General features: G+C 50.2%; 1 protein-coding gene across 8 annotated transcripts in view; it reads right to left on the bottom strand.

Moving 5' to 3' along the window:
• HERC1 (HECT and RLD domain containing E3 ubiquitin protein ligase family member 1) overlaps positions 1-27,307 on the bottom strand; it is a 408,496-nt gene that overhangs the window by 25,897 nt on the left and 355,292 nt on the right. For all 8 annotated transcript variants that reach the window (XM_075345504.1, XM_075345503.1, XM_075345506.1 and 5 more), the window contains 8 exons: positions 22,776-22,906; positions 22,499-22,698; positions 11,490-11,601; positions 9,318-9,464; positions 9,069-9,170; positions 8,271-8,444; positions 7,733-8,026; positions 5,647-5,712 (listed from right to left, as the gene is read on the bottom strand). In XM_075345504.1, the coding sequence (XP_075201619.1) occupies positions 5,647-5,712; positions 7,733-8,026; positions 8,271-8,444; positions 9,069-9,170; positions 9,318-9,464; positions 11,490-11,601; positions 22,499-22,698; positions 22,776-22,906 (1,226 nt within the window). The remainder of the gene's footprint in view (positions 1-5,646; positions 5,713-7,732; positions 8,027-8,270; positions 8,445-9,068; positions 9,171-9,317; positions 9,465-11,489; positions 11,602-22,498; positions 22,699-22,775; positions 22,907-27,307) is intronic.

Here is a 27,307-nt window from a genome sequence, read left to right as displayed (position 1 = left end):
GGATTACACGAAAATGAACATTTTCCCTTAAACAGATTCACATAGCTTTAATAGCATGTATAAAGAAGGGAATTTTGTTTACTTACCGTAAATTCCTTTTCTTCTAGCTCCTATTGGGAGACCCAGACAATTGGGTGTATAGCTTCTGCCTCCGGAGACCACACAAAGTATTACACTTTAAAAAGTGTAACCCCTCCCCTCTGCCTATACACCCTCCCGTGCATCACGGGCTCCTCAGTTTTGGTGCAAAAGCAGGAAGGAGGAAACTTATAAATTGGTCTAAGGTAAATTCAATCCGAAGGATGTTCGGAGAACTGAAACCATGAACCAAAAGAGCAATTCAACATGAACAACATGTGTACACAAAAGAACAACAGCCCGCAGGGAACAGGGGCGGGTGCTGGGTCTCCCAATAGGAGCTAGAAGAAAAGGAATTTACGGTAAGTAAACAAAATTCCCTTCTTTGTCGCTCCATTGGGAGACCCAGACAATTGGGACGTCCAAAAGCAGTCCCTGGGTGGGTAAAAGAATACCTCAATAAAAAAGAGCCGAAAACGACCCCCTCTTACAGGTGGGCAACCGCCGCCTGAAGGACTCGCCTACCTAGACTGGCGTCTTGCCGAAGCATAGGTATGCACCTGATAGTGTTTCGTGAAAATGTGCAGACTAGACCAGGTAGCTGCCTGACACCTGCTGAGCCGTAGCCCGGTGCCGCAATGCCCAAGACGCACCCACGGCTCTGGTAGAATGGGCTTTCAGCCCCAAAGGAAGCGGAAGCCCAGAAGAACGGTAGGCTTCAAGAATCGGTTCCTTGATCCACCGAGCCAAGGTAGACTTGGAAGCCTGCGAACCCTTACGCTGGCCAGCGACAAGGACAAAGAGCGCATCTGAACGGCGCAGGGGCGCCGTGCGAGACACGTAGAGCCGGAGTGCTCTCACCAGATCTAACGAGTGCAAATCCTTTTCACATTGGTGAACTGGATGAGGGCAAAATGAAGGTAAGGCGATATCCTGATTGAGATGAAAAGGGGATACCACCTTAGGTAGAAATTCCGGGACCGGACGCAGAACCACCTTATCCTGGTGAAAAACCAGGAAGGGGGCTTTGCATGACAGCGCTGCCAGCTCCGATACTCTACGGAGCGATGTAACTGCCACTAGAAATGCCACCTTCTGCGAAAGACGTGATAAAGAGACATCCCGCAGCGGCTCGAAAGGTGGTTTCTGAAGAGCCAATAGCACCCTGTTAAAATCCCAGGGTTCCAGCGGACGCTTGTAAGGTGGGACTATGTGGCAAACTCCCTGCAGGAACGTGCGGACCTGCGGAAGCCTGGCTAGGCGCTTTTGAAAAATACGGATAGCGCCGATACTTGTCCCTTGAGAGAGCCGAGAGACAAACCCTTGTCCATTCCGGATTGAAGGAATGAAAGAAAAGTGGGTAAGGTAAAGGGCCAGGGAGCAAAACCCTTATCAGAGCACCAGGATAAGAAGATCCTCCAAGACCTGTGATAGATCTTGGCGGACGTTGGTTTCCTGGCCTGTCTCATAGTGGCAACTGAGATAACCCTGAGGATGCTAGGAGCCAAAACTCAATGGCCACACAGTCAGGTTGAGGGCCGCAGAATTCAGATGGAAAAACGGCCCTTGAGACAGCAAGTCTGGGCGGTCTGGGAGCGCCCACGGTTGACCCACCGTGAGATGCCACAGATCCGGGTACCACGACCGCCTCGGCCAATCTGGGGCGACGAGAATGGCGCGAAGACAGTCGGACCTGATTTTGCGCAGCACTCTGGGCAGCATCGCCAGAGGAGGAAATACATAGGGCAGTCGAAACTGCGACCAATCCTGAACTGAAGTGACGTCTTGGTTGCAAGGGAAAGAGACGTTCCTGTCAAGTGAAGTCGACCTCCTGTCCCATTTGCGGAGAATGTGCCACTGGAGTGGCCGCAGATGGAATTGCGCGAAGGGCACTGCCTCCATCGCTGCCACCACCTTCCCCAGGAAGTGCATTAGGCGCCTCAAGGGGTGTGACTGACCCCGAAGAAGAGATTGCACCCCTGCCTGCAGCGAAAGCTGTTTGTCCAGTGGTAGCATGACTACTACTGACTGAGTATGAAACTCCATCCCAAGGTACGTCAGTGATTGGGTCGGTGTCAACTTGGATTTTGGGAAGTTGATGATCCACTGATCTGCTGGAGAGTCGCCAGAGCGACGGAAAGGCTGTTTTGACACGCCATCTGAGAGGGTGCCCTGACCAGAAGATCGTCTAAGTAGGGAATCACCGAGTGGCCCTGTGAGTGTAGGACCGCCACAACAGATGCCATGACCTTGGTGAACACCCGTGGGGCTGTCGCCAGGCCGAAAGGCAATGCCAAGAACTGGAGGTGTTCGTCCCCGATGGCAAAACGCAAAAAGCGTTGATGTTCGGGTGCGATCGGCACATGGAGAGAAGCATCCTTGATGTCGATCGATGCTAGGAAGTCTCCTTGTGACATCGAAGCGATGACCGAGCGGAGAGATTCCATCCAAAAACGTCTGGTGCTCACATGTCTGTTGAGCAGTTTGAGGTCCAGAACGGGACGGAACGAGCCGTCCTTCTTTGGCACCACAAACAAGTTGGAGTAAAAGCCGCGACCATGTTCCTGGGGGGTAACAGGGATCACAACTCCTTCTGTCTTCAGAGCGATCACCGCCTGAAAAAGTGCATCGGCTCGCTCGGGGGGCGGAGATGTTCTGAAGAAACGAGTCGGGGAACGAGAGCTGAACTCTATCCTGTAACCGTGAGACAGAATGTCTCTCACCCATCGGTCTTGAACATGTGGCCACCAGGCGTCGCAAAAGCGGGAGAGCCTGCCACCGACCGAGGATGCGGTTCGGGGATGCCGAGAGTCATGAGGAGGCCGCCTTGGAAGCAGTGCCTCCTGCAGCCTTTTGGGTGCGTGACTTGGACCGCCACGCAGAGGAGTTCCTCTGGCCTTTCTCCGGCCTGCTGGACGAAGAGGATTGGGGCTTGGCGGAGGGACGAAAGGACCGAAACCTCGATTGTATTTTCCGTTGCTGAGGTTTCTTTGGTTTGGACTGGGGTAAGGAGGAGTCCTTTCCCTTGGATTCCTTAATAATCTCATCCAATCGTTCACCAAACAACCGGTCGCCAGCAAACGGCAAACCGGTTAAGAACCTCTTGGAAGCCGAGTCTGCCTTCCATTCGCGCAGCCACATGGCCCTGCGGACTGCCACAGAGTTAGCGGATGCCACCGCTGTACGGCTAGCAGAGTCTAGAACTGCGTTCATGGCGTAGGAAGAAAAAGCTGACGCCTGTGAAGTCAAAGACGCAACCTGCGGAGCAGAATTACGTGTGACCGCATTAATCTCAGCCAGACAAGCTGAAATAGCTTGGAGTGCCCACACGGCTGCAAAAGCCGGGGCAAAAGACGCGCCCGTGGCTTCATAGATGGATTTCACCAGGAGCTCTATCTGCCTGTCAGTGACATCCTTTAGCGATGAGCCATCTGCAACAGATACCACAGATCTAGCCGCCAATCTAGAGACTGGGGGATCCACCTTGGGACATTGAGCCCAACCCTTAACTACGTCAGAGGGGAAGGGGTAACGTGTGTCAGTAAGGCGCTTAGTAAAGTGCTTGTCCGGAACCGCTCTGGGCTTCTGGACAGCATCTCTGAAGTTAGAGTGATCGAAAAACGCACTCCGTGTACGTTTAGGGAACCGAAACTGGTGTTTCTCCTGCTGAGAAGTCGACTCCTCTACAGGTGGCGGCGGGGGAGAGATATCTAACACCTGGTTGATGGACGAGATAAGGTCATTTACTATAGCGTCCCCTTCAGGTGTGTCAAGATTGAGAGCAACGTCAGGGTCAGAGCCCTGAGCTGCGACGTCCGCCTCGTCCTCCAGAGAGTCCTCAATCTGGGAACCCGAGCAGCGTGAAGAAGTCGGGGAAGATTCCCAGCGGGCCCGCTTAGCTGGTCTGGGACTGTGGTCCGGGCCGGAGTCCTCCACATGAGACCTAGGGCCCCCTCTGGGAACGTGCTGCGGCGCGGCCAGAGAGGGGCCTGGAGGCGCAGATCCAACAGGGCCCGGGGCCTGTGTAAGGACCGGTCTGGACTGTAAAGCCTCAAGCAGCTTGGCAGACCATTTGTCCATAGACTGAGCCATGGATTGTGAGAGTGACTCAGAGAGTTTTTCAGCAAAAACTGCAAACTCTGTCCCTGCCGCCTGGACAGGGGGAGCAAAGGGTTCTACCTGAGCCGAGGGGCCCACTAGTGACCGAGGCTCCGGCTGAGCAAGCAAAACAGGGGTTGAGCATTGCTCACAGTGAGGGTAGGTGGAACCCGCAGGTAACTTAGCCGCACAAGAGGTACAGGTCGCAAAATAACCCTGTGCCTTGGCACCCTTGCTCCTTGTGGACGACATGCTGTTGTCTCCTAGGAGAGTGAGCACTGAGGGTATATGGGGAGTGTATACAGCCCGACCGAACAGAAATATATAAATATATATATAGTATCTATTCCGGCACCCTGGGGGGGACCAGCACCGGGTGACCGGTGTGGCTTACCGACCGCTAAAAAGCGGAGTGTGTGTCCTCCAGATTCCCTGCCTTAGGTCTCCCAGCGTTGCAGAGCTCTTCCAGGAAATCCTCCACAGGCAGAATGCCAAAGAAATGGCTGCCGGAGCTCTCTGGGGAGGAGTGGAGCCGTGGGCGGCGTTAGAAAAGTGCGGGAATCTGGAGTCCCCACAGTGATCAGTGAGGGGGGAGGAAACATACAGGATGCTCCGGCCCTCACATCCGACGTCAGGTCGGCAGTCCCGCCCTTACCCCTGATAGACAGGCCCGGGGGCGGGAGTTTTGCTACTAGGCCGCAATTGAAGCCGGGGACTAAATTTAAGACCGCGGCCGACAAACAGGCGCGGTCGGCGCGGAAGTCCGCCGGCCGTCACAAATAAGCAGCTGCTGCAGCGTCCGGGATGAAGGCGCTCCATGCACATCCCCCATGGGGATACAGAGTACCTTAGTGTTGCAGGGCCCGGTCCCTGAGGATAAATACACTCCTGTCCGACAGATTCCCACAGGGGCTGCGGAGGGAGCACGGTCCCAGTGACTGGATGACCGCTCAGGATCCCACTTCTCCCAGAGCCGCTAAGGGATGGTGAAGGAGACGGCATGAGGCTCCGGCCTTTGTACCCACAATGGGTACCTCAACCTTAACAGCACAGCCGACGTAGTGGGGTGAGAAGGGAACATGCCGGGGGCCCCGTGGGGGCCCACTTTTCTTCCAACCGATATAACTAAAATGAGAATGTGAGTGGATGTGTGCCTCCTTCCACACAAAGCATAAAACTGAGGAGCCCGTGATGCACGGGAGGGTGTATAGGCAGAGGGGAGGGGTTACACTTTTTAAAGTGTAATACTTTGTGTGGCCTCCGGAGGCAGAAGCTATACACCCAATTGTCTGGGTCTCCCAATGGAGCGACAAAGAAATCACGTTTTCCTTCTGCCTACTATCAATCATTATCAGCTTTGCAGGAAAGTGACATAGCCTAAGAAGCTCTGTTTTTTTTTTAAAGTCTAAACTAGTTTTTTCTTTATATGCTGTGATTTTCTTTTTCACACTCTAATACAGCTTAACTCACCTCTGGCCTCGAGATGGCCCATGACATAATTTGTTCATCTGTCCCATTGATCCACTTGCTGTTATCCTGCGGACAGAAAACTACTTATGAACAAATGAGCTAAAAGGAATGAAACGCATACAATCTCTATGGATAACATATGAAAATATTGGCAATATTGTGATCACCTTTTGCCTTCAAACCAGTATCATTTCTTCGTACACTTGCACAAAGTCAGGGATTTCGCAGAATTATAGGCGTATGAGTAACCAATGTTTACTGGAGATAATCATGATCATTTTTAAATGCAAGCTGAAACATAGTCATTAATAGAAACACGTGTGTAGGAGGCTTAAGGATGGGTAGGGAACAGGCAAACACTGCTATCTATGGAAGATAGTTTCTTGTCACAGGTCATACATACAACATGGGCACTGCAACAAGACACAAGGTAGTTCTACTGCAAGAGAGGTCTCTCCCTGATTTGGATTTTAAGATGTGCTGTTCATGTGCTGTTGTAGAAGCTCCAAGACATAGGCAACTTTTGAGAACTATAGATACATTGGTCGTCCAAGGAAACGTAGTGAAGCAGATTAAATACACACCATGCTTATTTTTCCTCAAAATCGAAAGATGTCCAGCAATGCCATCAGCTCAGCAACTAGTGGAACCCAACTACACCCATCTACTGTTTGGAGACGTCAGGCCAGTAGAGGTTTTTATGGAAGAATTGTTTCCATATAGAAGGTTTGGTCTCAACTCTACATGAAAATATAGGAACTGGGGTGCAAAAATATAACAAAGTGCTCAGGACTGATACAGTCAGATATTTAATTTTGACTTAACAGAGGGCAGTTTGTTCACCGAAGAGTGGTACAATCATGAGTGTCTACATGCAACAGTGTAGCATGATGGAGGTTCCTAGCAAGTATGGGACTGCATTTCAGAACATGGAGTTGGGATTTAGTCAAGATTAATGGTATCCTTAATGCTGAGAAGCATAGCAATAAATTTATACATCATGCAATACTATCAGGCAGGAGTCTGACTGGCTCCAAATTTAGTCTGCAGCAGGAAAATGACCCCAAACATGCAGCCAATGTCATAAATAATTATTGTCAGCTTAAAGGAGGAGAAGAAGTGCTGGAAGGGGAGGATAGGGTGCCAAAAATCCTGATTGCAACATTGAGTCTGTCTGGGATGACACAAAAAGGATCTGTGGTTCTCCAAGATGTTTGGAACAACATCCCAGCCAAGATGCTTCAAAAACTGTGTGGATGTGCATGTAGAAGAACTGATGCTATGTTCAAGGAAAAGGGTTGTTTCCTCATATATTGATTTGAATTAGATACATATAGCGTGCCTTGAAAAAGTATTCACATCCCGTGAACTTTTTCAATTTTTTTTTTACATTACACCTACATTTTTAAATGTATTTCAATGAGATTTTGATGATGATATACCAACACTAAGTAGCAATGGATAAGTAGCCTGCAAAGACTTCATACAAATGAAAAGTAATACAATTTAGCTTCCCAACTTATTATATGTATGGTCACATATAGATTTGCGGTGTACAGCTAAAGTGGGTTCTATTTGCAGCATGTGCATGGATTTCAGCCAACGCCATTCAGATAAACGGGACAGGCGTAGAAATATACATACACAAGTAGGGTGCTCTGTTCTCGTATGCTTTCAATATAATACTTGAGGAAATGACTGATTTAGTCCTGAGCAAAATGTAGCTACATATTTCATAGGTTGAAAAAATAAAAATACATAGGTCTATGAAGTTCAACCTTCATTGAACAATCACATTCTTTTTTCTCTAGATTACTTATAACCCACAATGCTATTTGTTGGGAGAAAAACATCTATCCCTTTTTAAATGCTGTCATAGTATCTGACATTGCTACCTCTTGTGGTAGGGCATTCTTCAGTCTGACTGTGCTATCTGTAATGTACCCTTTCCCATTTAGAATCTGAAACTATTAAAAAAACACCCACCAAAATGGTGTCCCTTTACATAGACATATTTTTGTGAAAAATCAATATTTTAATAGGAGAGCCAAGCAATGTATACAGATTCACAAATTATCTTACATACCATTAAAAGTCTTAGTTCTTCCTCTGGAACTGGTTCCAGATCAGGCACATCAAAGGATTCTGGAAACTGTGCTCCCCTGGCCAGTGCTTCAGCAGCTTTAATGGTGGTAGAAAAGCATTCAAGCCAGGCCCATTCTGCAGGGTTCCATGAGGCCGGCTCTGGTGGAGCTAGGCGGTGGTGTGGAGGGATAGGCGGATTGCACAGAAGCTGGTCCAGGTTCAGTCCCACGGCCAGCGATGCTAGGCACTGCATATAGGGGCTATGCACCAACTGGTCCCCGCACACTACATGGGGCTATACAATGAGTTTCCAAACAAAAGATAGTTATATAACCGCACTAATAAACACTGAAAATATAAGATCTGTTATTATAGTTCAATTACATAATTAAAACATTTTCCCACACTAAGGTAATTAGATATAATAATTAGTATACCCAGTTCAGACAGGACCGCTATTTAAGGTTTAGAACAGATAAATTTAAAACTAAAAAGATGTGTATGGTAAAAAGGAAGGTTTTACAGTACAGGTACAATACCTTCTCATATGCATACTGCTCCTGGAGCATGATCGGAAGGCGCTCCAAGAAGGTTTGCATACACGGTGCCATGTTTAGTCCTGCTATCCCTTGATGCTTCAATGCTGTTCTGCAGGTGGCCAAAATATGATTGGAGGACATCCACTCCGGCGTGCAATTTACCACCAGGACATCCTGAATAATAAAAGGCAGAGACTGATTTTTGTATGTGCAGAGAAAGCTTTTCCAAAGATGCTATAATATGTTCCTAGAAGCATGCCTTGCTAAAGTGTGAGCAAACATGGAGGACTAACAAGTATATATTCGACAACTGTAAAAACGACTGCAGGAACAGATCTCTGTACAGCTAGGGGCAGCTCAGTAACAGAAGCAGGGAAGTACAATACTTCAGAGGACAGGTAACTGGATTTTACTAATTGTATTCAGATTTTGTTCAAGAGCCAGGGTTATTCAAATATCCTGTTTTATTTATTTTAGCTTTTAGTTTTACATACCTGTAAAACCCAGTGTATTTGAAGCACCAAATACTAAGATTAAAATACACAGAAAAAAACCCTTAAAAATGCCATGTGTCAATATTCCTTAAGAGTTTGGAGGGGTGAGGGGTGTTTTGGCTCTGTTGTACAGCGAAGTGCTAACTAAATAGTGTAGATTAATTTATTAAGCACGCATCCTATTACTTTGTATTTGATTCTGTGTGTGTGTCCTTTGGTCTGTACTTAATTGTATTTCAGAAAACTGAGAAGTAAAAATTATTCTGAATTAGATTACATAAAAAAACGAGAATAAGATACTTACCTTTGAGCGATTGGAGCAGGCAGCAACTCCCACATCAGAAATCCAAGCAGTGGTGGTAACTGCTCCAGAACCAGTTACAACAGATTGCAAAATGGAACCATCCTAAATAAGCAAAAGAAAGGGGCTATATACTGTATATTGGGAGAATCCTGGACAGTACTGTAATGCGGGAAGGGATTCTAACATTGCATGTGTGAAATGCATAAACATTATAAAATACTTTTTACTATAAAGCTTATTTACTCTTACCCTTAAAGACCAAATATTCAATAGGCCACCAAGTCCACCAGACACCAAGGCAAGGCCATCATGGCTGAAAGCTACAGTACGCACAGGAGTAATGTGACCTTTTAACTTGTAAGCACAGCGCATGTCTGCAGGCTTTCTGCAAAGCTCCTAACATGGAAGAGAACAAGGAGTTATCGTCCCTGGAAACAATGCTGGAAATTCAGGAAAATATTACCAAGTAATTGATCACTTGCTGTATGGCAGCTTTTAGTTTGAAGACACTATATTTGGCACAATATACCAAAAATGGTCAATGGCAAATCCTTTTAAAGCAGAAAGGGCATCATATGAAATAGAGTATAAAATCTGATTACTATGAAGTGTAACACCACAGCGTTCAAAGAAGAAATTATTATTAGGAATGCTGGCCATGGAAAAATAAGCAACAGATGCAAGCAGCGCAATACTGAAATGCACACACTAAACTGTAGCACTGCTTCATTACTGTGAACCTCAGGCCTCTTTTACAATCAGATTTTATAGGCTTTAACCCCTTCAGCCTCGGGGCACTTTCCGTTTTTGTTTTTTTGCTCCCCTTCTTCCGAGAGCCGTAACTTATTTATTTTTCCGTCAATCTTGCCATATGAAGGCTTGTTTTTTGCGGGACAAGTTGTACTTTTAAATTAAACCATAAGTTTTACCATATGGTGTACTGGAAAACAGCAAAAAAATTCCAAATGTGGAAAAAGTGCAAAAAAGTGTGATGGCACAATAGTTTTTGGGATGTTTTATTCACGGTGTTCACTATATGGTAAAACTGATGTGTGGGTATGATGCCTGAGGTCGGTGTGAGTTTGTAGACACCAAACATGTATAGGTTTACTTGTATCTAAGGGGTTAAAAAAAAATCACAAGTTTGTTCAATAAAAGTGGCGCACGTTTTGCGCCATTTTCCGAAACACGTAGCGTTCTTATTTTTTGGGATCTATGGCTCAGTGATGGCTTATATTTTGCGTCTCGAGCTGACGTTTCTAATGGTATCATTTTTGCGCAGATGCTATGTTTTGATCGCCTGTTATTGCATTTTGCGTAAAACTTGCGGCGACCAAAAAATGTAATTTTGGCGTTTGGAATTTTTTTGCCACTACGCCGTTTACCAATCAGATTAATTGATTTTATATTTTGATAGATCGGGCATTTCTGAACGTGGCGATACCAAATATGTGTATATTTATTTATTTTTTAACCCTTCAATTTTCAATGGGGGGAAAGGGGGGTGATTTGAACTTTTAGGTTTTGTTTTTTTTATTTTTTAAAACTTTTTTTTTACTTTTTTTTTTTTATTTTACTAGTCCCCCTAGGGGGCTATAGCGATCAGCAATCCGATCGCTATTATCTATCTGCTGATCACAGCTATACAGCTGTAAACAGCAGATACAGTCACTTTCTTTTTCCCTCTGTTCCGTGCCGAGGGAAACCGAAAGTGAAACATCATAGCTGCAGGCGTCATCACATGACCCTGTGCTACGATGGCAACCACCGATAGTCACGTGATCACGCACGTGACTTCCGGTGGGGGCGGCGGTAAGTAAAAAACATGGTCGCGCGCATTTAGATCTTGCTGCCAGACTTTGGCAGCAAGATTTAAGGGGTTAATGGCCGCAGGTGGAAGCGATTCCACCCGCGGCTAGCAGGCACACATGTCAGCTGTTGAAAACAGCTGATATGTGTGCCGACCGCCGCCGCCTGCCCGCGGCAGGGGGCGGGGCTTAACGGGACACGCTCCATGACGGATATATCCGTCCATGGTCGTGAAGGGGTTAAAAGGGAATCTGTCACCAGATTTTGTTTAATGTAGTAAATTATCACTAGAGGACTTCTTGGCGTGCTGCCAGGTAGTCCAGCATATTCATGAGCTCTGTATAACTCCTACATCTGCAGCAGAGAAAACATTGATTTTATCACAATGACAGCAAACAGCTCAGTAAGTGACACATCACTGGAATCATGTCTTTGTCGCTAGATTTTTCTGCTCTTAGGTGAGGTAGCAATAACCTGGCAACAGGTTCCCTTTAAGTTAAAAAGCTGAAATTAAGGTGCAGATTTCTACGTACATTGCTTGCCTGCTTTCTGGGATTTATTATGAAATTACTCTGTCCATGAGAGAGACAACTAATTACTCTAATCACTGACCTTGCTGGGTGATTGCTCCTTCCATTCTTCTGCTGTTGTTGACCTGGACTGAAATGTATCCAGAATCATCTGTGGAACAGTCCATACACACACCAGGCCATTTTGGCACCCACTGCAAGAACAAGCACCCTATTAGCTGTTCGTTCAGTGACTGAATATAAAACGGAAGAAATATAAAGCTGTAAGTGGAAGAAAATGGTTACAGCTATTGATAAAAATAGAAAAGGAGCAGTAAATCAGCCACAACGTACTGCAGCTCCAGCTGTTGCCTCAATGTATAGCCCCAATCTGTAGTTCTATCTGCTGTTATTCTTGGTCCCCATGTAGTTTGCCAACACAAATCCTGTTGCATGATATTAAAGGGGTTGTCCACTACTAGGACAACCCCTTCTTATTCACCATTAAAATAAAAGTAGGATTTTTGTGTACTCACCGTAAAATCTCTTTCTCTGAGTCTTCATTGGGGGACACAGGACCATGGGTTATGCTGCTGTCACTAGGAGGCTGACACTAAGTAAACATAAAAAAGTTAGCTCCTCCCTAGCAGCATACACCCCGAGCCGGAGGCGGGCTCAGATCAGTTGGTGCACAAGCAGTAGGAGGAGTACCAGAATCACCATACATAAACACAAGTTGTAACTAAAACAATGCAGCCGTGCAAACAAGAGGTCTATGAACATAAGACCACTGAAAAAATAGCCGGCAAATGCAATTGAATCAACCAAAAAACCAAGCAGGGTGGGTGCTGTGTCCCCCAATGAAGACTCAGAGAAAGAGATTTTACGGTGAGTACACAAAAATCCTACTTTCTCTATCGTTTCATTGGGGGACACAGGACCATGGGACGTCCAAAAGCAGTCCCTGGGTGGGAATACCGAAAAACCCGCAGAGGAAGAAAAACAACAACCTCCCTCGGCGGGCTTGCACTATAATTGAATGCTGCCACCCTATTACAGGTGTGCAACTGCTGCCTGCAAGACCTTTCTCCCAAAAATAGCATCTGCCGATGCTTGGGTGTGAACCTGGTAGAACCTAGTAAAGGTGTGCAGGCTAGACCAGGTGGCGGCCTTGCAGACCTGGTCGGCCGACGCCTGATGCCTAATCGCCCAAGAGGCTCCCACTGCGCGGGTAGAGTGCGCCTTTACCCCCCGCGGCGGAGACTTGTCCCGAATCCGATAGGCCTCTGATATGGCGGAACGGATCCATCTGGCAATTGTGGCCTTGGATGCCGATTCACCCTTCTTGGGACCAGAAGGGAGAACAAACAGACCATCTGACTTACGGAACGGCGCGGTTCTGGAGACATAAATTCTAAGTGCACGCACTAGGTCCAGGGTGTGCAAGGACCTCTCCAAGCTGTGAGAGGGGCCAGGACAGAAGGACGGAAGGACGATTTCCTCGTTAAGATGGAACGGGGAGACCACCTTTGGGAGAAAAGCGGGATCTGGCCGGAGAACCGCTTTGTCCTGGTGAAAAATCAAAAAGGGGGAACGACAAGAGAGAGCTGCCAGCTCTGACGTCCTGCGAATAGAAGTGATGGCAACAAGAAACACCACCTTCCATGACAGGTGAGAAAGGGAAGATTCTCGCAAGGGCTCGAATGGGGAGCCCTGAAGTGACCCTAGGACTAGATTAAGGTCCCACGGTTCTAGAGGCCGCCGGTACGGCGGTGCCAGGTGGGCAACTCCCTGGATGAAGGTCTTAACCTGTGAACGAGCGGCCAGTGGCTTCTGAAACAGGATTGATAACGCCGATATCTGGCCTTTTAGTGTTGCGAGCGAGAGACCCGCATCTAGGCCTGACTGCAAGAATGCCAATAGGGAAGGAAGGGAGAAGGCGAGAGGAGAAGAAATATTCTGCTCTTCACACCACCTGAAGAAAACCTTCCACGTGCGGTGGTAAATCTTTGATGAAGATGGCTTCCTGGCCCTAATCATTGTCTGAATCACTCTTGAGGAAAAACCAGCCTTAGCTAGAACCCAGGATTCAATGGCCAGGCCGTCAAATTTAGGACCTGTGAGTTCTGATAGAAGAGAGGCCCCTGCTGCAGGAGATCTGGACGGTCTGGAAGGCGCCACGGAGCGTCTGCGAGGAGCTGAGTTAGTTCCGCGAACCATGCTCGCCTGGGCCAGTCCGGAGCCACTAGGATGACCGGTATCCCTTCCGCCTTGATCTTCTTGAGGACCCTCGGAATTAGAGGGAGCGGAGGGAAGATGTACGGGAGACTGAACTGGCTCCATGACAGGGTGAGGGCGTCGACTCCTAAAGCCAAGCGGTCGCGGCACCGCGCTACAAAGTGCGGAACCTGACGGTTGAACCGGGAGGCCATTAGGTCCACGTCCGGAACTCCCCATCTGTCGCAGATCTGGTTGAAGACTTCCTGGTTGAGGGACCATTCTCCGGAGGCGAGGCCTTCCCTGCTGAGGAAGTCCGCTGCCCAATTGTCCACGCCTGGGATGTGTACCGCTGAGATCAGGGAGTGATGACACTCGGCCCAGTGCAAGATCTCCTTGACTTCTCGCATCGCCCCGACACTTCTTGTGCCGCCTTGGTGGTTGATGTACGCCACCGCCGTCGCATTGTCCGACTGGATCCTGACCGGGCAACCCTGTACGAGGTGCCGAAACTGCTGCAAGGCTAGCCGGATGGCTCTTATCTCCAAAACGTTGATCTGGAGGCAACTCTCTCTCGGTGACCATCGGCCCTGCGCTGTGTGATGTCGAAACACTGCTCCCCAGCCCTGGAGACTGGCGTCGGTGGTCACTATCTTCCAGTGGAGCAGGAGGAAAGACCTCCCTGATGCGAGTTTGCGCTGATTGAGCCACCAACGGAGGGAGTGGCGGGTCTCCGGCGAAAGATGAAACCTGCGGTCCAGAGAAAAGGGAGATCTGTCCCACTTCTTCAGCAAGGCCAGCTGGAGGGGTCGGAGATGGAACTGTGCAAAGGGTACCGCTTCCATCGCCGCCACCATACGACCGAGGACTCGCATGCCGAACCTGATGGACACTTGGCGCTGACGCCGGAGAGCGCGGAGTCCTCGTTGTAGGGAGGAGATCTTCTCCTGTGTGAGGAAAACTCGCCCTTGGATGGTATCGAATACCATGCCTAAAAAGGTGATCCGACGGGCCGGGATCAGAGAGGACTTCTTCCGATTTATCAGCCACCCTAACCGTGAAAGGGTGTCGATCGTGACCTGAACCCCAAGACGACAGTCCTCGAAGGAAGAGCCCTTTATCAACATATCGTCCAAGTACGGGATGACCATGACACCCCTGGCATGCAGGACGGACATGGCAGCAGCCATGATCTTCGTAAAGACCCTGGGTGCGGATGCGAGGCCGAAGGGAAGAGCCGTGAACTGGAAGTGATCTTCCGCTATCGCAAAGCGGAGGAACTGTTGGTGAGAGGTGGCTATCGGGACGTGAAGATAGGCATCTTGAATATCCAGCGATGCCAGGAATTCGCCTACCTCCATGGACGCGATGACGGACCGGAGTGACTCCATTCGAAACGGCCGAGGTCTCACCGACCTGTTCAGAAGCTTTAGGTCGAGGACGGGACGGACAGAGCCGTTTTTTTTGGGGACCACGAAAAGGTTGGAATAGAACCCCTTGAAACGCTCTGCGGGGGGGACTGGTACCACGACTCCGGTTCGGAGGAGGGAGTCTATGGAGTGAAAGAACGCGCGAGCCCGCGCGGTAGACTCGGGAGGGCGAGATAGGAAAAAACGTCTCGGTGGCTTTGCCTCGAATTCTATTTTGTAGCCTGATGTGATGATCTCTCTGACCCAGGCATCGGCGGTCAGGGGGATCCACACATGCTGAAAACGAGACAGACGCCCTCCCACAAGTCTGGCGCTGTTGCGCGCCGACCGCGAGTCACTTGGATGAACGACGGCGGTAACCGGAAGAGGATCTCGTGGACTGGCGGGGGCGTGAACGCCAGGCGGGATTGGTCTTGAATGACGGGGTCTTCCTGTCTCTCGGAGGAGAGCGGCTTTTCCGCGGCTGGGGATTGGAGCTGAAGCTGCGAAAGGGCCGGAAACGAGCGGTGGGGCGCCGATTCTGGAAGCGCTTGGGACGCAATTGGGGGAGAGATGTACTCTTTCCTCCCGTTGCATCGGAGATCAGCTGGTCCAGTCTATCTCCGAAGAGACGCTCCCCTAGGAAGGGCAGGGAAGTTAGTGACTTCTTAGAGGCCGCATCCGCGTTCCAGGACCGGAGCCAAAGGGCTTGACGGATGGCCACATTGTTGCTGGCGGCCTGGGTCGCGCAACTTGCAGACGCCAGGGCTGCATTGAGCAAGTACTCACCCGCGAGGGAAATCTGCGAGGCGATGGGAACCAGGTCCGGATTGGCAGGAATGGCGCGGAGACCGCAGCGTAGCGTGTCCGCCCAGGACATCAGGGCCTTCGCAACCCAAACCGAGGCGAAGGCCGGAGAGAGGGATGAGCCCGCTGCCTCGAAGGCGGAACGGGCCAACCTGTCAATAGTACGGTCTGTAGGGTCTTTGAGAGACGTACCGTTAGTGAGTGGAAGGACTGTGTGAGAAGACAGGCGGGAGATTGGGGGGTCGACCACAGGGGAACCTGCCCAATCCTTTCTAAGACCCTCAGGAAAGGGATAATGCAAATCGATGGACTTACCGCTGGTAAATACCCTGTCCGGCTGTTGCCTGTGGCTGCGCAGTAACTCAGCGAATTCTGGATGTCCGCTGAATGTGTTCTGGGCCCGCTTCACCGGCTTAAAGGAGATCTGTGCTCTGGGAGGAGACTGGGTCCACCTGTACCTTCAAGGTCTGGTTTACTGCTTCTATCAGGCTATTTACCATGTGCCGGATATCGGCCGCCTGCTCTGAGTCCTGCAGGGGTACCGCATCGGAATCATCCTCGGAGCAGTCAGAAGCCTCCCTGGAGGACTGACGGTCTGGACCTGGGGATGAAGGTGAAACCTGGGAAGAGTCTGAGGACGAGACCTGGCGGGTCAGTTTCTGAGCAGCAGAGGAGGACCCTGCAACGGGGCTCACCTGCTCCGGAGGCAATTGCGCCGGGTCTGCGGGAATCTGGGCGAGCGTCGGCAGCAGGCGTAGAGCTTGCGCGATGGTCCGAGAAGCCTCAGAGAGGGAATCTACGGACTGGGACAGGGACGCTAGCCAGTCGGGGGGGGGCGGGACGCAGGGCCCTGTAGCATATGGCGCTGTGGCGTCTGCGGTATCAGAAACGTCGGCCGCGGAGTTCTGCGGAGGCTGCGCGTCTGTAGAACAGACAGAGCATAGTGGGGCGTCCTGACCCTGGGAAAATTTGGAGCTGCAGGAGGAGCATGCAAAAAATAGTGCAAAGGGGGCCTGCTTGGATTGGGTGGGCTTAGCCTTAGGCATGGTGCAAACAGGTACTCTCCCTGGTGGCTGCTAGGAAGGAGACAGGAGAGGGTTAACTCGTCCCTAAACTCAGAGAATGCTACCAAGTGAGGGCTACTCCTTAGGAGCAGAGCTTACCCAGGTCCTGCGTGCTGCCCACCAGTCCAGAAGTGGAGTCCAGGAATGAGCTGGCCAGAAAACTCAGACGCCGGCGCGCTGCAGCCTCAGGGGACCAGAGGCAGGCTAAAATGGCGAGGGGACGCTGGAGGAGGCTGGGGGAGGAGCAGGATTCCGGCGCGAAAAAACCAGGAGGATTTACAGCCCCCACCATCAGCCAGGAGGCAGAGCAGTGGGAGGTACAGAGGGAGACGACCGGCGGCCAATAGCGCTGCAGCGGGGGCGTGGCTAGGACGCAGGAGCGACTAGGCCCAGACCGGGGACTAAATTTATGGAGAGGGCCGGGGGAAAGAGCAGGGAAGTCGGTCCTACCTGCAATCGGCGGCGCCGGCTCAGCGATGGATGCGCTGCTCGTCCAGGAAGGCTCCGGGGGAGAGCGTGCTGAAGGCAGGGTAGTGGACATCATGATGGGGGTAGACAGCCCCTTCCAGGAGAATGCAGCGTGACAGGGCCCCATCTATCACACACACGCTGCGGAGGATCCATCCCTGCTGTACTCCCCTGTACGCCCTTTGGGGTGATACCTCAGGGCGAATCAGGGGTGCCCACAAAACAACCTGCCCACACGCGCACCCCCGGGAGTGGTACCACGGGGACGGGCGGGGGAGAGGGCCCCGAAGTCTCAAGCCCCTGCGACCCTGGGGAGCGGTACCCACGGGGCTGCGGAGAATGAGTGAAGCGAATACCTGCAGAGAAGAAGACGACAGGTATGAGAGCGATGAGCGGCGCCGAATAAAAGAAAAAAGCGCAAAAAATACATGGCTGAGGGGGGCCGAGACGGCCCACATCAGCCTCCTACGACACTAAGCTAAAACTGATCTGAGCCCGCCTCCGGCTCGGGGTGTATGCTGCTAGGGAGGAGCTAACTTTTTTATGTTTACTTAGTGTCAGCCTCCTAGTGACAGCAGCATAACCCATGGTCCTGTGTCCCCCAATGAAACGATAGAGAAAAAAGCTTATAGTTGCCTCCTGTGCCAACGCTGTTGCAGTGGTGCCAGTGCACACAATCCCGTGGCTCACATGAGGTTGTGATGTCACATGAACCCTGCACCCAATCACTGGCAGCTCCTAGCTCCCTGCCTCCAAACGTATGAGTAATCAACAGTATGTGAACAGCCAACTGCAGTTCTCACTTCCTGCTGAATACTTATACATCCCAAGGAGGGGAGAGAGCAGCTAGTGGAGATTAGACGCGGGGCTATCGTGATGTCACACCCTCACACGAGCTCCGACACTGTTAGAATGGCGTCTGCATGGGAGGCAAGTATAAGCTTTTTTATTTTAATGGCTAAATATGGGAATGAGAAGTGGTTGTCCTAGTAGTTGACACCTTTGAAAGATTGTATTTCTAAACTGCATGTATAACTGGCTAAAAAGGATTTTTGCAAGAGAGTTTATTACAAATACATAAAAGCCAATGGAATCCAACCTATTGTATCACAGTTCATAGCTGACTGCAAAATGAGTTAACAATGAATTGGTCAGTGAGCTTGTTGGACTGGTGTGTTTGCAGTGTGTCTGTCTGTTCTACTGAACACATAAAAGTTGAACTATGATGTGGTTATAAATTGGCATTCAGAAGAGAGACAAGGATTTCCAATAGTCCATGAGCTGAATTATGGCATGTCAGTACAAAAATATTGAGGAATCAGAGTATTCTTTCATTAAAAGGAGTTGTCCGACGAACTCCAATTTTTTTTTTAAGCTAATCTGTGCTGTATTGTCATATAAAACACCCCTACATTATTTTTTTTGTTTTCTAACTTTCGTTCCTCTTGAGTTATCCCTTTATTCTCTGCAGACACTTTCTTTACATGCAGCTCAACCAAATATGAAGTCTTCCTATTCCGAACCACAGTCAGAGCTGGCACCGCCACTCCTCACTGTCCAGCCCCGCCCTCTGCACACTCATTGGCTGTCAGTATTCTGCCCAGCACTGACCTCTCATCACTACAGCATAACAACCACACATAAGGCTCTGCAGGCCCCGCCACATCTATAGGGTTCTGCAGACCCCACTACATCTATAGGGCTCTGCAGACCCCACCACATCTATAGGGCTCTGCAGGCCCCGCCACATCTATAGGGCTCTGCAGACCCCACCACATCTATAGGGCTCTGCAGGCCCCGCCACATCTATAGGGTTCTGCAGACCCCACCACATCTATAGGGCTCTGCAAGCCCCACATCTATAGGGCTCTGCAAGCCCCACCACATCTATAGGGCTCTGCAGGCCACACTCACTACATCTATAAGGTTCTGCAAGCCCCACCACATCTATAGGGCTCTGCAAGCCCCACCACATCTATAGGGCTCTGCAGGCCCCACCACATCTATAGGGCTCTGCAGACCCCACCACATCTATAGGGCTCTGCAAGCCCCACCACATCTATAGGGCTCTGCAGGCCACACCACATCTATAGGGCTCTGCAGACCCCACCACATCTATAGGGCTATGCAGACCCCACCACATCTATAGGGCTCTGCAAGCCCCACCACATCTATAGGGCTCTGCAAGCCCCACCACATCTATAGGGCTCTGCAAGCCCCACCACATCTATAGGGCTCTGCAGGCCCCACCACATCTATAGGGCTCTGCAGACCCCACCACATCTATAGGGCTCTGCAAGCCCCACCACATCTATAGGGCTCTGCAGGCCACACTACATCTATAGGGCTCTGCAGACCCCACCACATCTATAGGGCTCTGCAGACCCCACCACATCTATAGGGCTCTGCAGGCCCCACCCACATCTTTAGGGCTCTGCAGACCCCACCCACATCTATAGGGTTCTGCAGACCCCACCACATCTATAGGGCTCTACAGGCCCCGCCGCATCTATAGGGCTCTGCAGGCCCCGCCGCATCTATAGGGCTCTGCAGGCCCCGCCGCATATATAGGGCTCTGTAGGCCCCGCCACATATATAGGGTTCTGCAGGCCCCACCACATCTATAAGGCTGTAGGCCCCACCACATCTATAAGGCTCTGCAGGCCCCACCACATCTATAAGGCTCTGCAGGCCCCACCACATCTATAAGGCTCTGCAGGCCCCACCACATCTATAAGGCTCTGCAGGCACCACCACATCTATAAGGCTCTGCAGGCCCAAACACATATAGGGCTCTGAAGGTCTCACCACATATATAGAGCTCTGCAGGCCCCAACACATAGGGTTCTGCAGGCGCCACCACATATTGGGCTCTGCAGGCCCCACGACATAGGGCTCTGCACCTCCCCCCCCATCGCTCTACACTCCCCCACATGGCGCTCTGCACCCTCCCCCCAACACAGGGCTCTGCACCTCCCCCCCCCACACTCATCGCTCTGCACCCCACCACACATATTGCTCTGCACTACCCCACAAGGTGCTCTGCACCTCCCCCCACACACACACATCGCCCTGCATCCCCCCAAACACATCGCTCTGCACCCCCCATACAAAGACACATATATCACTCTGCACCCCCCCCACACACATCGCTCTGCACCCCACACACACACATCGCTCTGCACCCCCCACACACATCGCTCTGCACCCCCCACACACATCGCTCTGCACCCCCCCACACACATCGCTCTGCACCCCCCCACACACATCGCTCTGCACCCCACACACACATCGCTCTGCACCCCCCACACACATCGCTCTGCACCCCCCACACACATCGCTCTGCACCCCCCCACACACACACATCGCTCTGCACCCCCCACACAAAGACACACACATCGCTCTGCACCCCCCCACAAAGACACACAAATCGCTCTGCACGCCACACACACGTCGCTCTGCACCCCACACACACACGTCGCTCTGCACCCCCCCCACACACACACGTCGCTCTGCACCCCCCCACACACACACACGTCGCTCTGCACCCTCCCCCACACATGTCGCTCTGCACCCCCCCACACACATCGCTCTGCACCCCCCCCCACACACACACATCGCTCTGCACCCCCCACACAAAGACACACACATCGCTCTGACACATATATCACTCTGCACCCCCCCACACACATCGCTCTGCACCCCACACACACACATCGCTCTGCACCCCCCACACACATCGCTCTGCACCCCCCACACACATCGCTCTGCACCCCCCCCACACATCGCTCTGCACCCCCCCACACACACACACATCGCTCTGCACCCCCCACACAAAGACACACACATCGCTCTGCACCCCCCCACAAAGACACACAAATCGCTCTGCACGCCACACACACGTCGCTCTGCACCCCACACACACACACACGTCGCTCTGCACCCCCCCCACACACACACGTCGCTCTGCACCCCCCCACACACACACGTCGCTCTGCACCCTCCCCCACACACGTCGCTCTGCACCCCCCACACACATCGCTCTGCACCCCCCCACACACACTTCGCTCTGCACCCCCCACACACACATCGCTCTGCACCCCCCACACAAAGACACACACATCGCTCTGCACCCCCCCACAAAGACACACAAATCGCTCTGCACCCCCCCACACACACACGTCGCTCTGCACCCTCCCCCACACACGTCGCTCTGCACCCCCCACACACATCGCTCTGCACCCCCCACACACACTTCGCTCTGCACCCCCCACACACACTTCGCTCTGCACCCCCCACACACACATCGCTCTGCACCCCCCACACAAAGACACACACATCGCTCTGCACCCCCCCACAAAGACACACAAATCGCTCTGCACCCCACACACACACGTCGCTCTGCACCCCACACACACACGTCGCTCTGCACCCCCCCCACACACGTCGCTCTGCACCCCCCCCACACACGTCGCTCTGCACCCCCCCACACACACACGTCGCTCTGCACCCTCCCCCACACATGTCGCTCTGCACCCCCCCACACATCGCTCTGCGCGCGCGCACACACACACACACACACGTCGCTCTGCGCGTGCGCACACACACACACACACACACACACACACACACACTGCACCCCCCACACACACGTCGCTCTGCGCGTGCACACACACATATACACACACGCGCGCACACACACACACACACACACACAGCACACCCCCTCACACACACGCACACAATCACTCTGCACCCCCCCACACACTTTGCATTGCACCCTTTCCACGCACATCGCTCTAGCCCCCACCGTCTAGGGAATACATAATCACTAAGCTAAAAGTGATCAGCTTGGCTCCAGTTGGTATTTACTATTGAAGAACATTTTTTGCATAGTGTCAGCCTTCTAGTGGTAGCAACATACATCCCATACATACATCCCATGGTTTCCTGTGCCCCCACCTCCCGATGAAATGACAGAGACATACCTTTAAATCATTCACAGAAATAATATCACAAACTTTCCAGTTGTAGACTGCTCACATTTTATAACCATGAGGAATCAGAAAGTATCATAAATGCTCCAAAATAATCTAAAGTACAATGTACAATAAGCAGAAGTTACTGCAGTCAATAAGGATACTTACGTCGCAAGCATGAGCTGTGGGCTATCAGCCTTTCCTACTAATCCACACCAGGCTACAGTGTTGACATAGGATGGATGTGTCAGAAAATACAGAGTTTTCCAGCTGCCATCTACATTCCCCCACAACTTTACAGTATCTTCTTTAGCACAGGTAAGCAGCATCTGGCCAGTTGGATCCCATTTCAAGTAAACAAACATTTCCTAGAAGATGCACAATATTTTAGATTCTGGATTAGATGCCTCATTGATCCAGCACTCAATGCATGAGGATTAGTTACCTTATGTGCATCAATGAGAATGGCTTCTCCTTTATCAACTGGTTCTCTGTTTCCAATCAGTAACTTTCCATCAGCATATCCAATGGCAAATGGATGATCTTCACTGAACCAAGCAATGCAAGTAACGGCCACTGCAAACAGCAAAAAGAACTTGTAACTCAGGAGAGAAAAAGGTGAAAACCACAAGTAAACATGCTTCTGGATCAAAGAAAAACAGAGCCAAGCTTAAAAAGGTAAACTAAACTCGGAGTTACATTTTATAATATTTTTTAGTTTAAACCTTAAAGGGAAGTTGTTGTCAAAATTTTTTTTTCAATTACTGAAAAAATGTAAACAGAGAAAAAAACGGATTTTTGTGTACTCACCATAAAATTGTTTTCTCTTAGCCATCATTGGGGGACACAGGAACATGGGTGTTATGCTGCCTATCCATAGGAAAACACTAAGTAGATGCAAAAGCATAGCTCCTCCTCTGCAGTATACACCCCCTGGCCAGGCCAGGCAAGCTCAGTTTTAGTACACAAGCAGTAGGAGAAAAAGCCAGTAAAAACTTACCTCAACTGAAGAACATGAGAAAAAAAAAAAAAAGAGTCATAACCAAATAAGGTACTGAGAGAACCAAGGCCCAACAGGGCAATAGGGTGGGTGCTGTGTCCCCCAATGATTGCTAAGAGAAAACGATTTTACGGTGAGTACACAAAAATCCGTTTTTCACTGACGCCTCATTGGGGGACACAGGACCATGGGACGTCCTAAAGCAGTCCATGGGTGGGGAAAAATAAAAACAAGACAACGCAACCCAAGGACTAGGAACCAGTCCCAGACAGCCTGGAGAACCTACTGAGAGAAGGTGCTCTACTGCCGTTTGCAGAATTGTCCTACCCAGATTTGCCTCAGCTGAAACCTGGGTATGGACTCTGTAATGCTTTGAAAACGTATGTAGGCTAGACCAGGTCACAGCCTTACACACCTGTTCCTCTGAAGCCTGATGCCGAATGGCCCACGAAGCGCCAACTGCTCGCGTGGAATGAGCCCGCAGCTCACTAGGAATGGGCTTGAGTTGCAAGCTGTAGACTTCCTGGATCGCAGAGCGAATCCAGCGAGCCAGAGTCGCCTTTGAAGCTGCCTGTCCCTTCTTAGGCCCCTCAGGAATGAAGAACAAAGAGTCCGTTTTCCTAAAGGGGGCTGTCCTGGATATGTAATATCTGAGAGCTCTGACGAGGTCTAACTAATGCAGAGACCTTTCCACCCTATGAACTGGGTGTGGTCAAAGGAAGGCAGAACAATGTCCTCATTCAAATGAAACGGGGTAGGAACCTTTGGAAGAAAATCCGGAAGGGGGCGCAGGACCACCTTGTCCTGGTGAAAGTTCAGAAAAGGCTTGCGGCAAGAGTGCTGCCAGCTCCGAAACCCGTCTGATGGATGTACAGTTAGGTCCAGAAATATTTGGACAGTGACACAATTTTCGCGAGTTGGGCTCTGCATGCCACCACATTGGATTTGAAATGAAACCTCTACAACAGAATTCAAGTGCAGATTGTAACGTTTAATTTGAAGGTTTGAACAAAAATATCTGATAGAAATTGTAGGAATTGTACACATTTCTTTACAAACACTCCACATTTTAGGAGGTCAAAAGTAATTGGACAAATAAACCAAACCCAAACAAAATATTTTTATTTTCAATATTTTGTTGCAAATCCTTTGGAGGCAATCACTGCCTTAAGTCTGGAACCCATGGACATCACCAAACGCTGGGTTTCCTCCTTCTTAATGCTTTGCCAGGCCTTTACAGCCGCAGCCTTCAGGTCTTGCTTGTTTGTGGGTCTTTCCGTCTTAAGTCTGGATTTGAGCAAGTGAAATGCATGCTCAATTGGGTTAAGATCTGGTGATTGACTTGGCCATTGCAGAATGTTCCACTTTTTTGCACTCATGAACTCCTGGGTAGCTTTGGCTGTATGCTTGGGGTCATTGTCCATCTGTACTATGAAGCGCCGTCCGATCAACTTTACGGCATTTGGCTGAATCTGGGCTGATAGTATATCCCGGTACACTTCAGAATTCATCCGGCTACTCTTGTCTGCTGTTATGTCATCAATAAACACAAGTGACCCAGTGCCATTGAAAGCCATGCATGCCCATGCCATCACGTTGCCTCCACCATGTTTTACAGAGGATGTGGTGTGCCTTGGATCATGTGCCGTTCCCTTTCTTTTTTTTATTCAACTTTTTATTTTGAAAAAGATTTTTAAAACAGATTATACATTGAGAACGAAACGAAAAATACACAGATATGCAGTTACATGAATAAATGTACCATTTCACAAGCATGCTCATTAATCGAACATATCACCAACACTCCAAGCGCCAAGTATAAGATGGAAGATATCCCCTGGTATCCGTCCGACCCCCGAGTATCTAACCCGTCGTTCTCATGCCTCATCTTACATCTGGTATGTGTCCACTAGGGCATCCCAAAGAGACCATGTCACTATGAACTTATCCATTGTATTATGGAGCTGTGCTGTCAACCTTTCCATATTCCTGACATCCTTTATTCTGGCATATAAATCTGAGACTGAGGGCGGGGCTACTCTTTTCCAAAACAGTGAAATTAGACATTTGGCCGCAGTAAGGACATGGAGTAAAAGCTTTAGTTCAGGTTTGCTTAGAGACGATGGAAGGGCATTCAGCAGGTACACTACCGGATCTCTGGTCACACTACCTCCCACCAATCTGCCAATCAAGGATTCCACCTCCTCCCAGAAGCCCCCAATGAGCGGACATGTCCAGAATATATGGTATTGGGATGCTCCCCCAAGGCCACATCTCCAACACACATCTGGGTATGTACGGTTAAATTTATTCAGGAGTTCTGGTGTGTGGTACCATGTCATGAGGATCTTTACTTGGTTTTCCTTATAAAGAGTGCTAATCGAGGACCTAAATGTCCTAGCCCATATAACTGACCAGAGTGCATCTGAAAGGGGGCGCCCAACCCATCCCTCCCATCTCTTCATATATGAATGCTTCAGTGCTTCCGGCTGGTCCCCCATTATCAAAATGTTATAGATAGCCGAGATCAGTCCCCTGGTTGAAGTCCTGCCCGAGCAAAGAATTTCGAATGCTGTGGGACGTCGCACCTCCGCCCGACCCATAATATCTGTGAAAAAATGTGATATCTGTTGGTATGAGGAAAATAGGCGGAGGGGTAGGTTGTGTTGGTATCGTAAATCCGAAAATGGTTTCAATTTCAGCGTACCCGGGTTGACCAGATCCCGGAAACAGTATAGGCCCCGCCTTCACCCATTGCCCCGTCACCTCCGAGTTCATGCCCTTTGTCAGATGTGGCGTGAACAAGAAAGGAGTCAGCAGGGAAGACTGCGAGGCCAGCTGGAACTTCATTCTGCACTGCCGCCACACCTCTCCCGTAAACGCCATCGGACCCAGGAGTTCTCTGGAGGGGGTGTCACTAGGGCGTCCCCATATTAGCGAGCTAGGGTGGAAAGGTGCCAACCAAAGCTTCTCTATCTCCGTCCACCTGTTAAAAGCCGGTAGGGTCGTCCATGACGCCAGGCTACGCAGATGTGCGGCATAGTAGTAAAGCCTAAGATTCGGACACGACAAGCCCCCTTTTGTACGTGGTGCGCATAGTACTGAATCCGGGATGCGGTGTCTTCCTGAGTGCCATATAAATTGCAAAAGTTTTGATTGGACTTTTTTCAATACCCCCAGGGGAACCCGCACCGGAAGTGTTTCAAACAGGTACAGAAATTTAGGGATGACTGACATTTTAATTGCAGCTATTTTACCCAAGAAAGAGATCTGAAGTGATGACCACTTTTTCAGGCTATTTTCCACTTCGCGTATCAGAGGCGGGAAATGAGCCTGATACAATGTTCTATAATTAGGGGTAATTTTGACTCCTAAATATCGTAGGAAGTCTGAGCGCCAAGAGTACTTGAAGTTCTGTTTAAGGATCTGTAATTTAGTTTCTGGGATGTTAAGCGGCAAAGCCTCTGTTTTGTCGGAGTTAAGTTTATAGCCCGAGAGTCTAGCGTATTGTGTGAGTACTGCGTGTAAGTTTGGCAAGGAAATGGCGGGGTTAGTCAGAGACAGGAGGACGTCGTCTGCAAATAGGGCCACTTTAAAAGATTTGTCCCTAACTTTGACCCCCCCCAATGTCCGGATTAAGTCGAATGTGTGCTGCCAGTGGTTCAATACTTAAAACATATAGCAAAGGGGACAGAGGACAGCCCTGCCTAGTTCCATTCCGAATCGGCAGGGGATTGCAGTGTGCATGAGGGAGGCGAATCGTTGCCGCCGGGAGGGAATACAAGCCCCGCAGGGCTGAGATAAACGGGCCCGACAGGCCGAAGTGGCCCAACACAGAAAACATGAAGGACCAATCCAGCCTGTCAAAAGCCTTCTCCGCGTCTAGTCCCAGAAGAAGTGCCTCCACTCCCTCCCTGTTTACCACCTCCACCAAATCCAAGACCCTTCTGGTGTTGTCCCCCGCCTGCCGATAGCGA

The sequence above is a fragment of the Anomaloglossus baeobatrachus genome, chromosome 4 (assembly GCF_048569485.1).
Source record: "Anomaloglossus baeobatrachus isolate aAnoBae1 chromosome 4, aAnoBae1.hap1, whole genome shotgun sequence".
NCBI classification, from domain to species: Eukaryota; Metazoa; Chordata; class Amphibia; order Anura; family Aromobatidae; genus Anomaloglossus; species Anomaloglossus baeobatrachus.
This window is presented reverse-complemented; position numbering and strand designations above follow the sequence as displayed.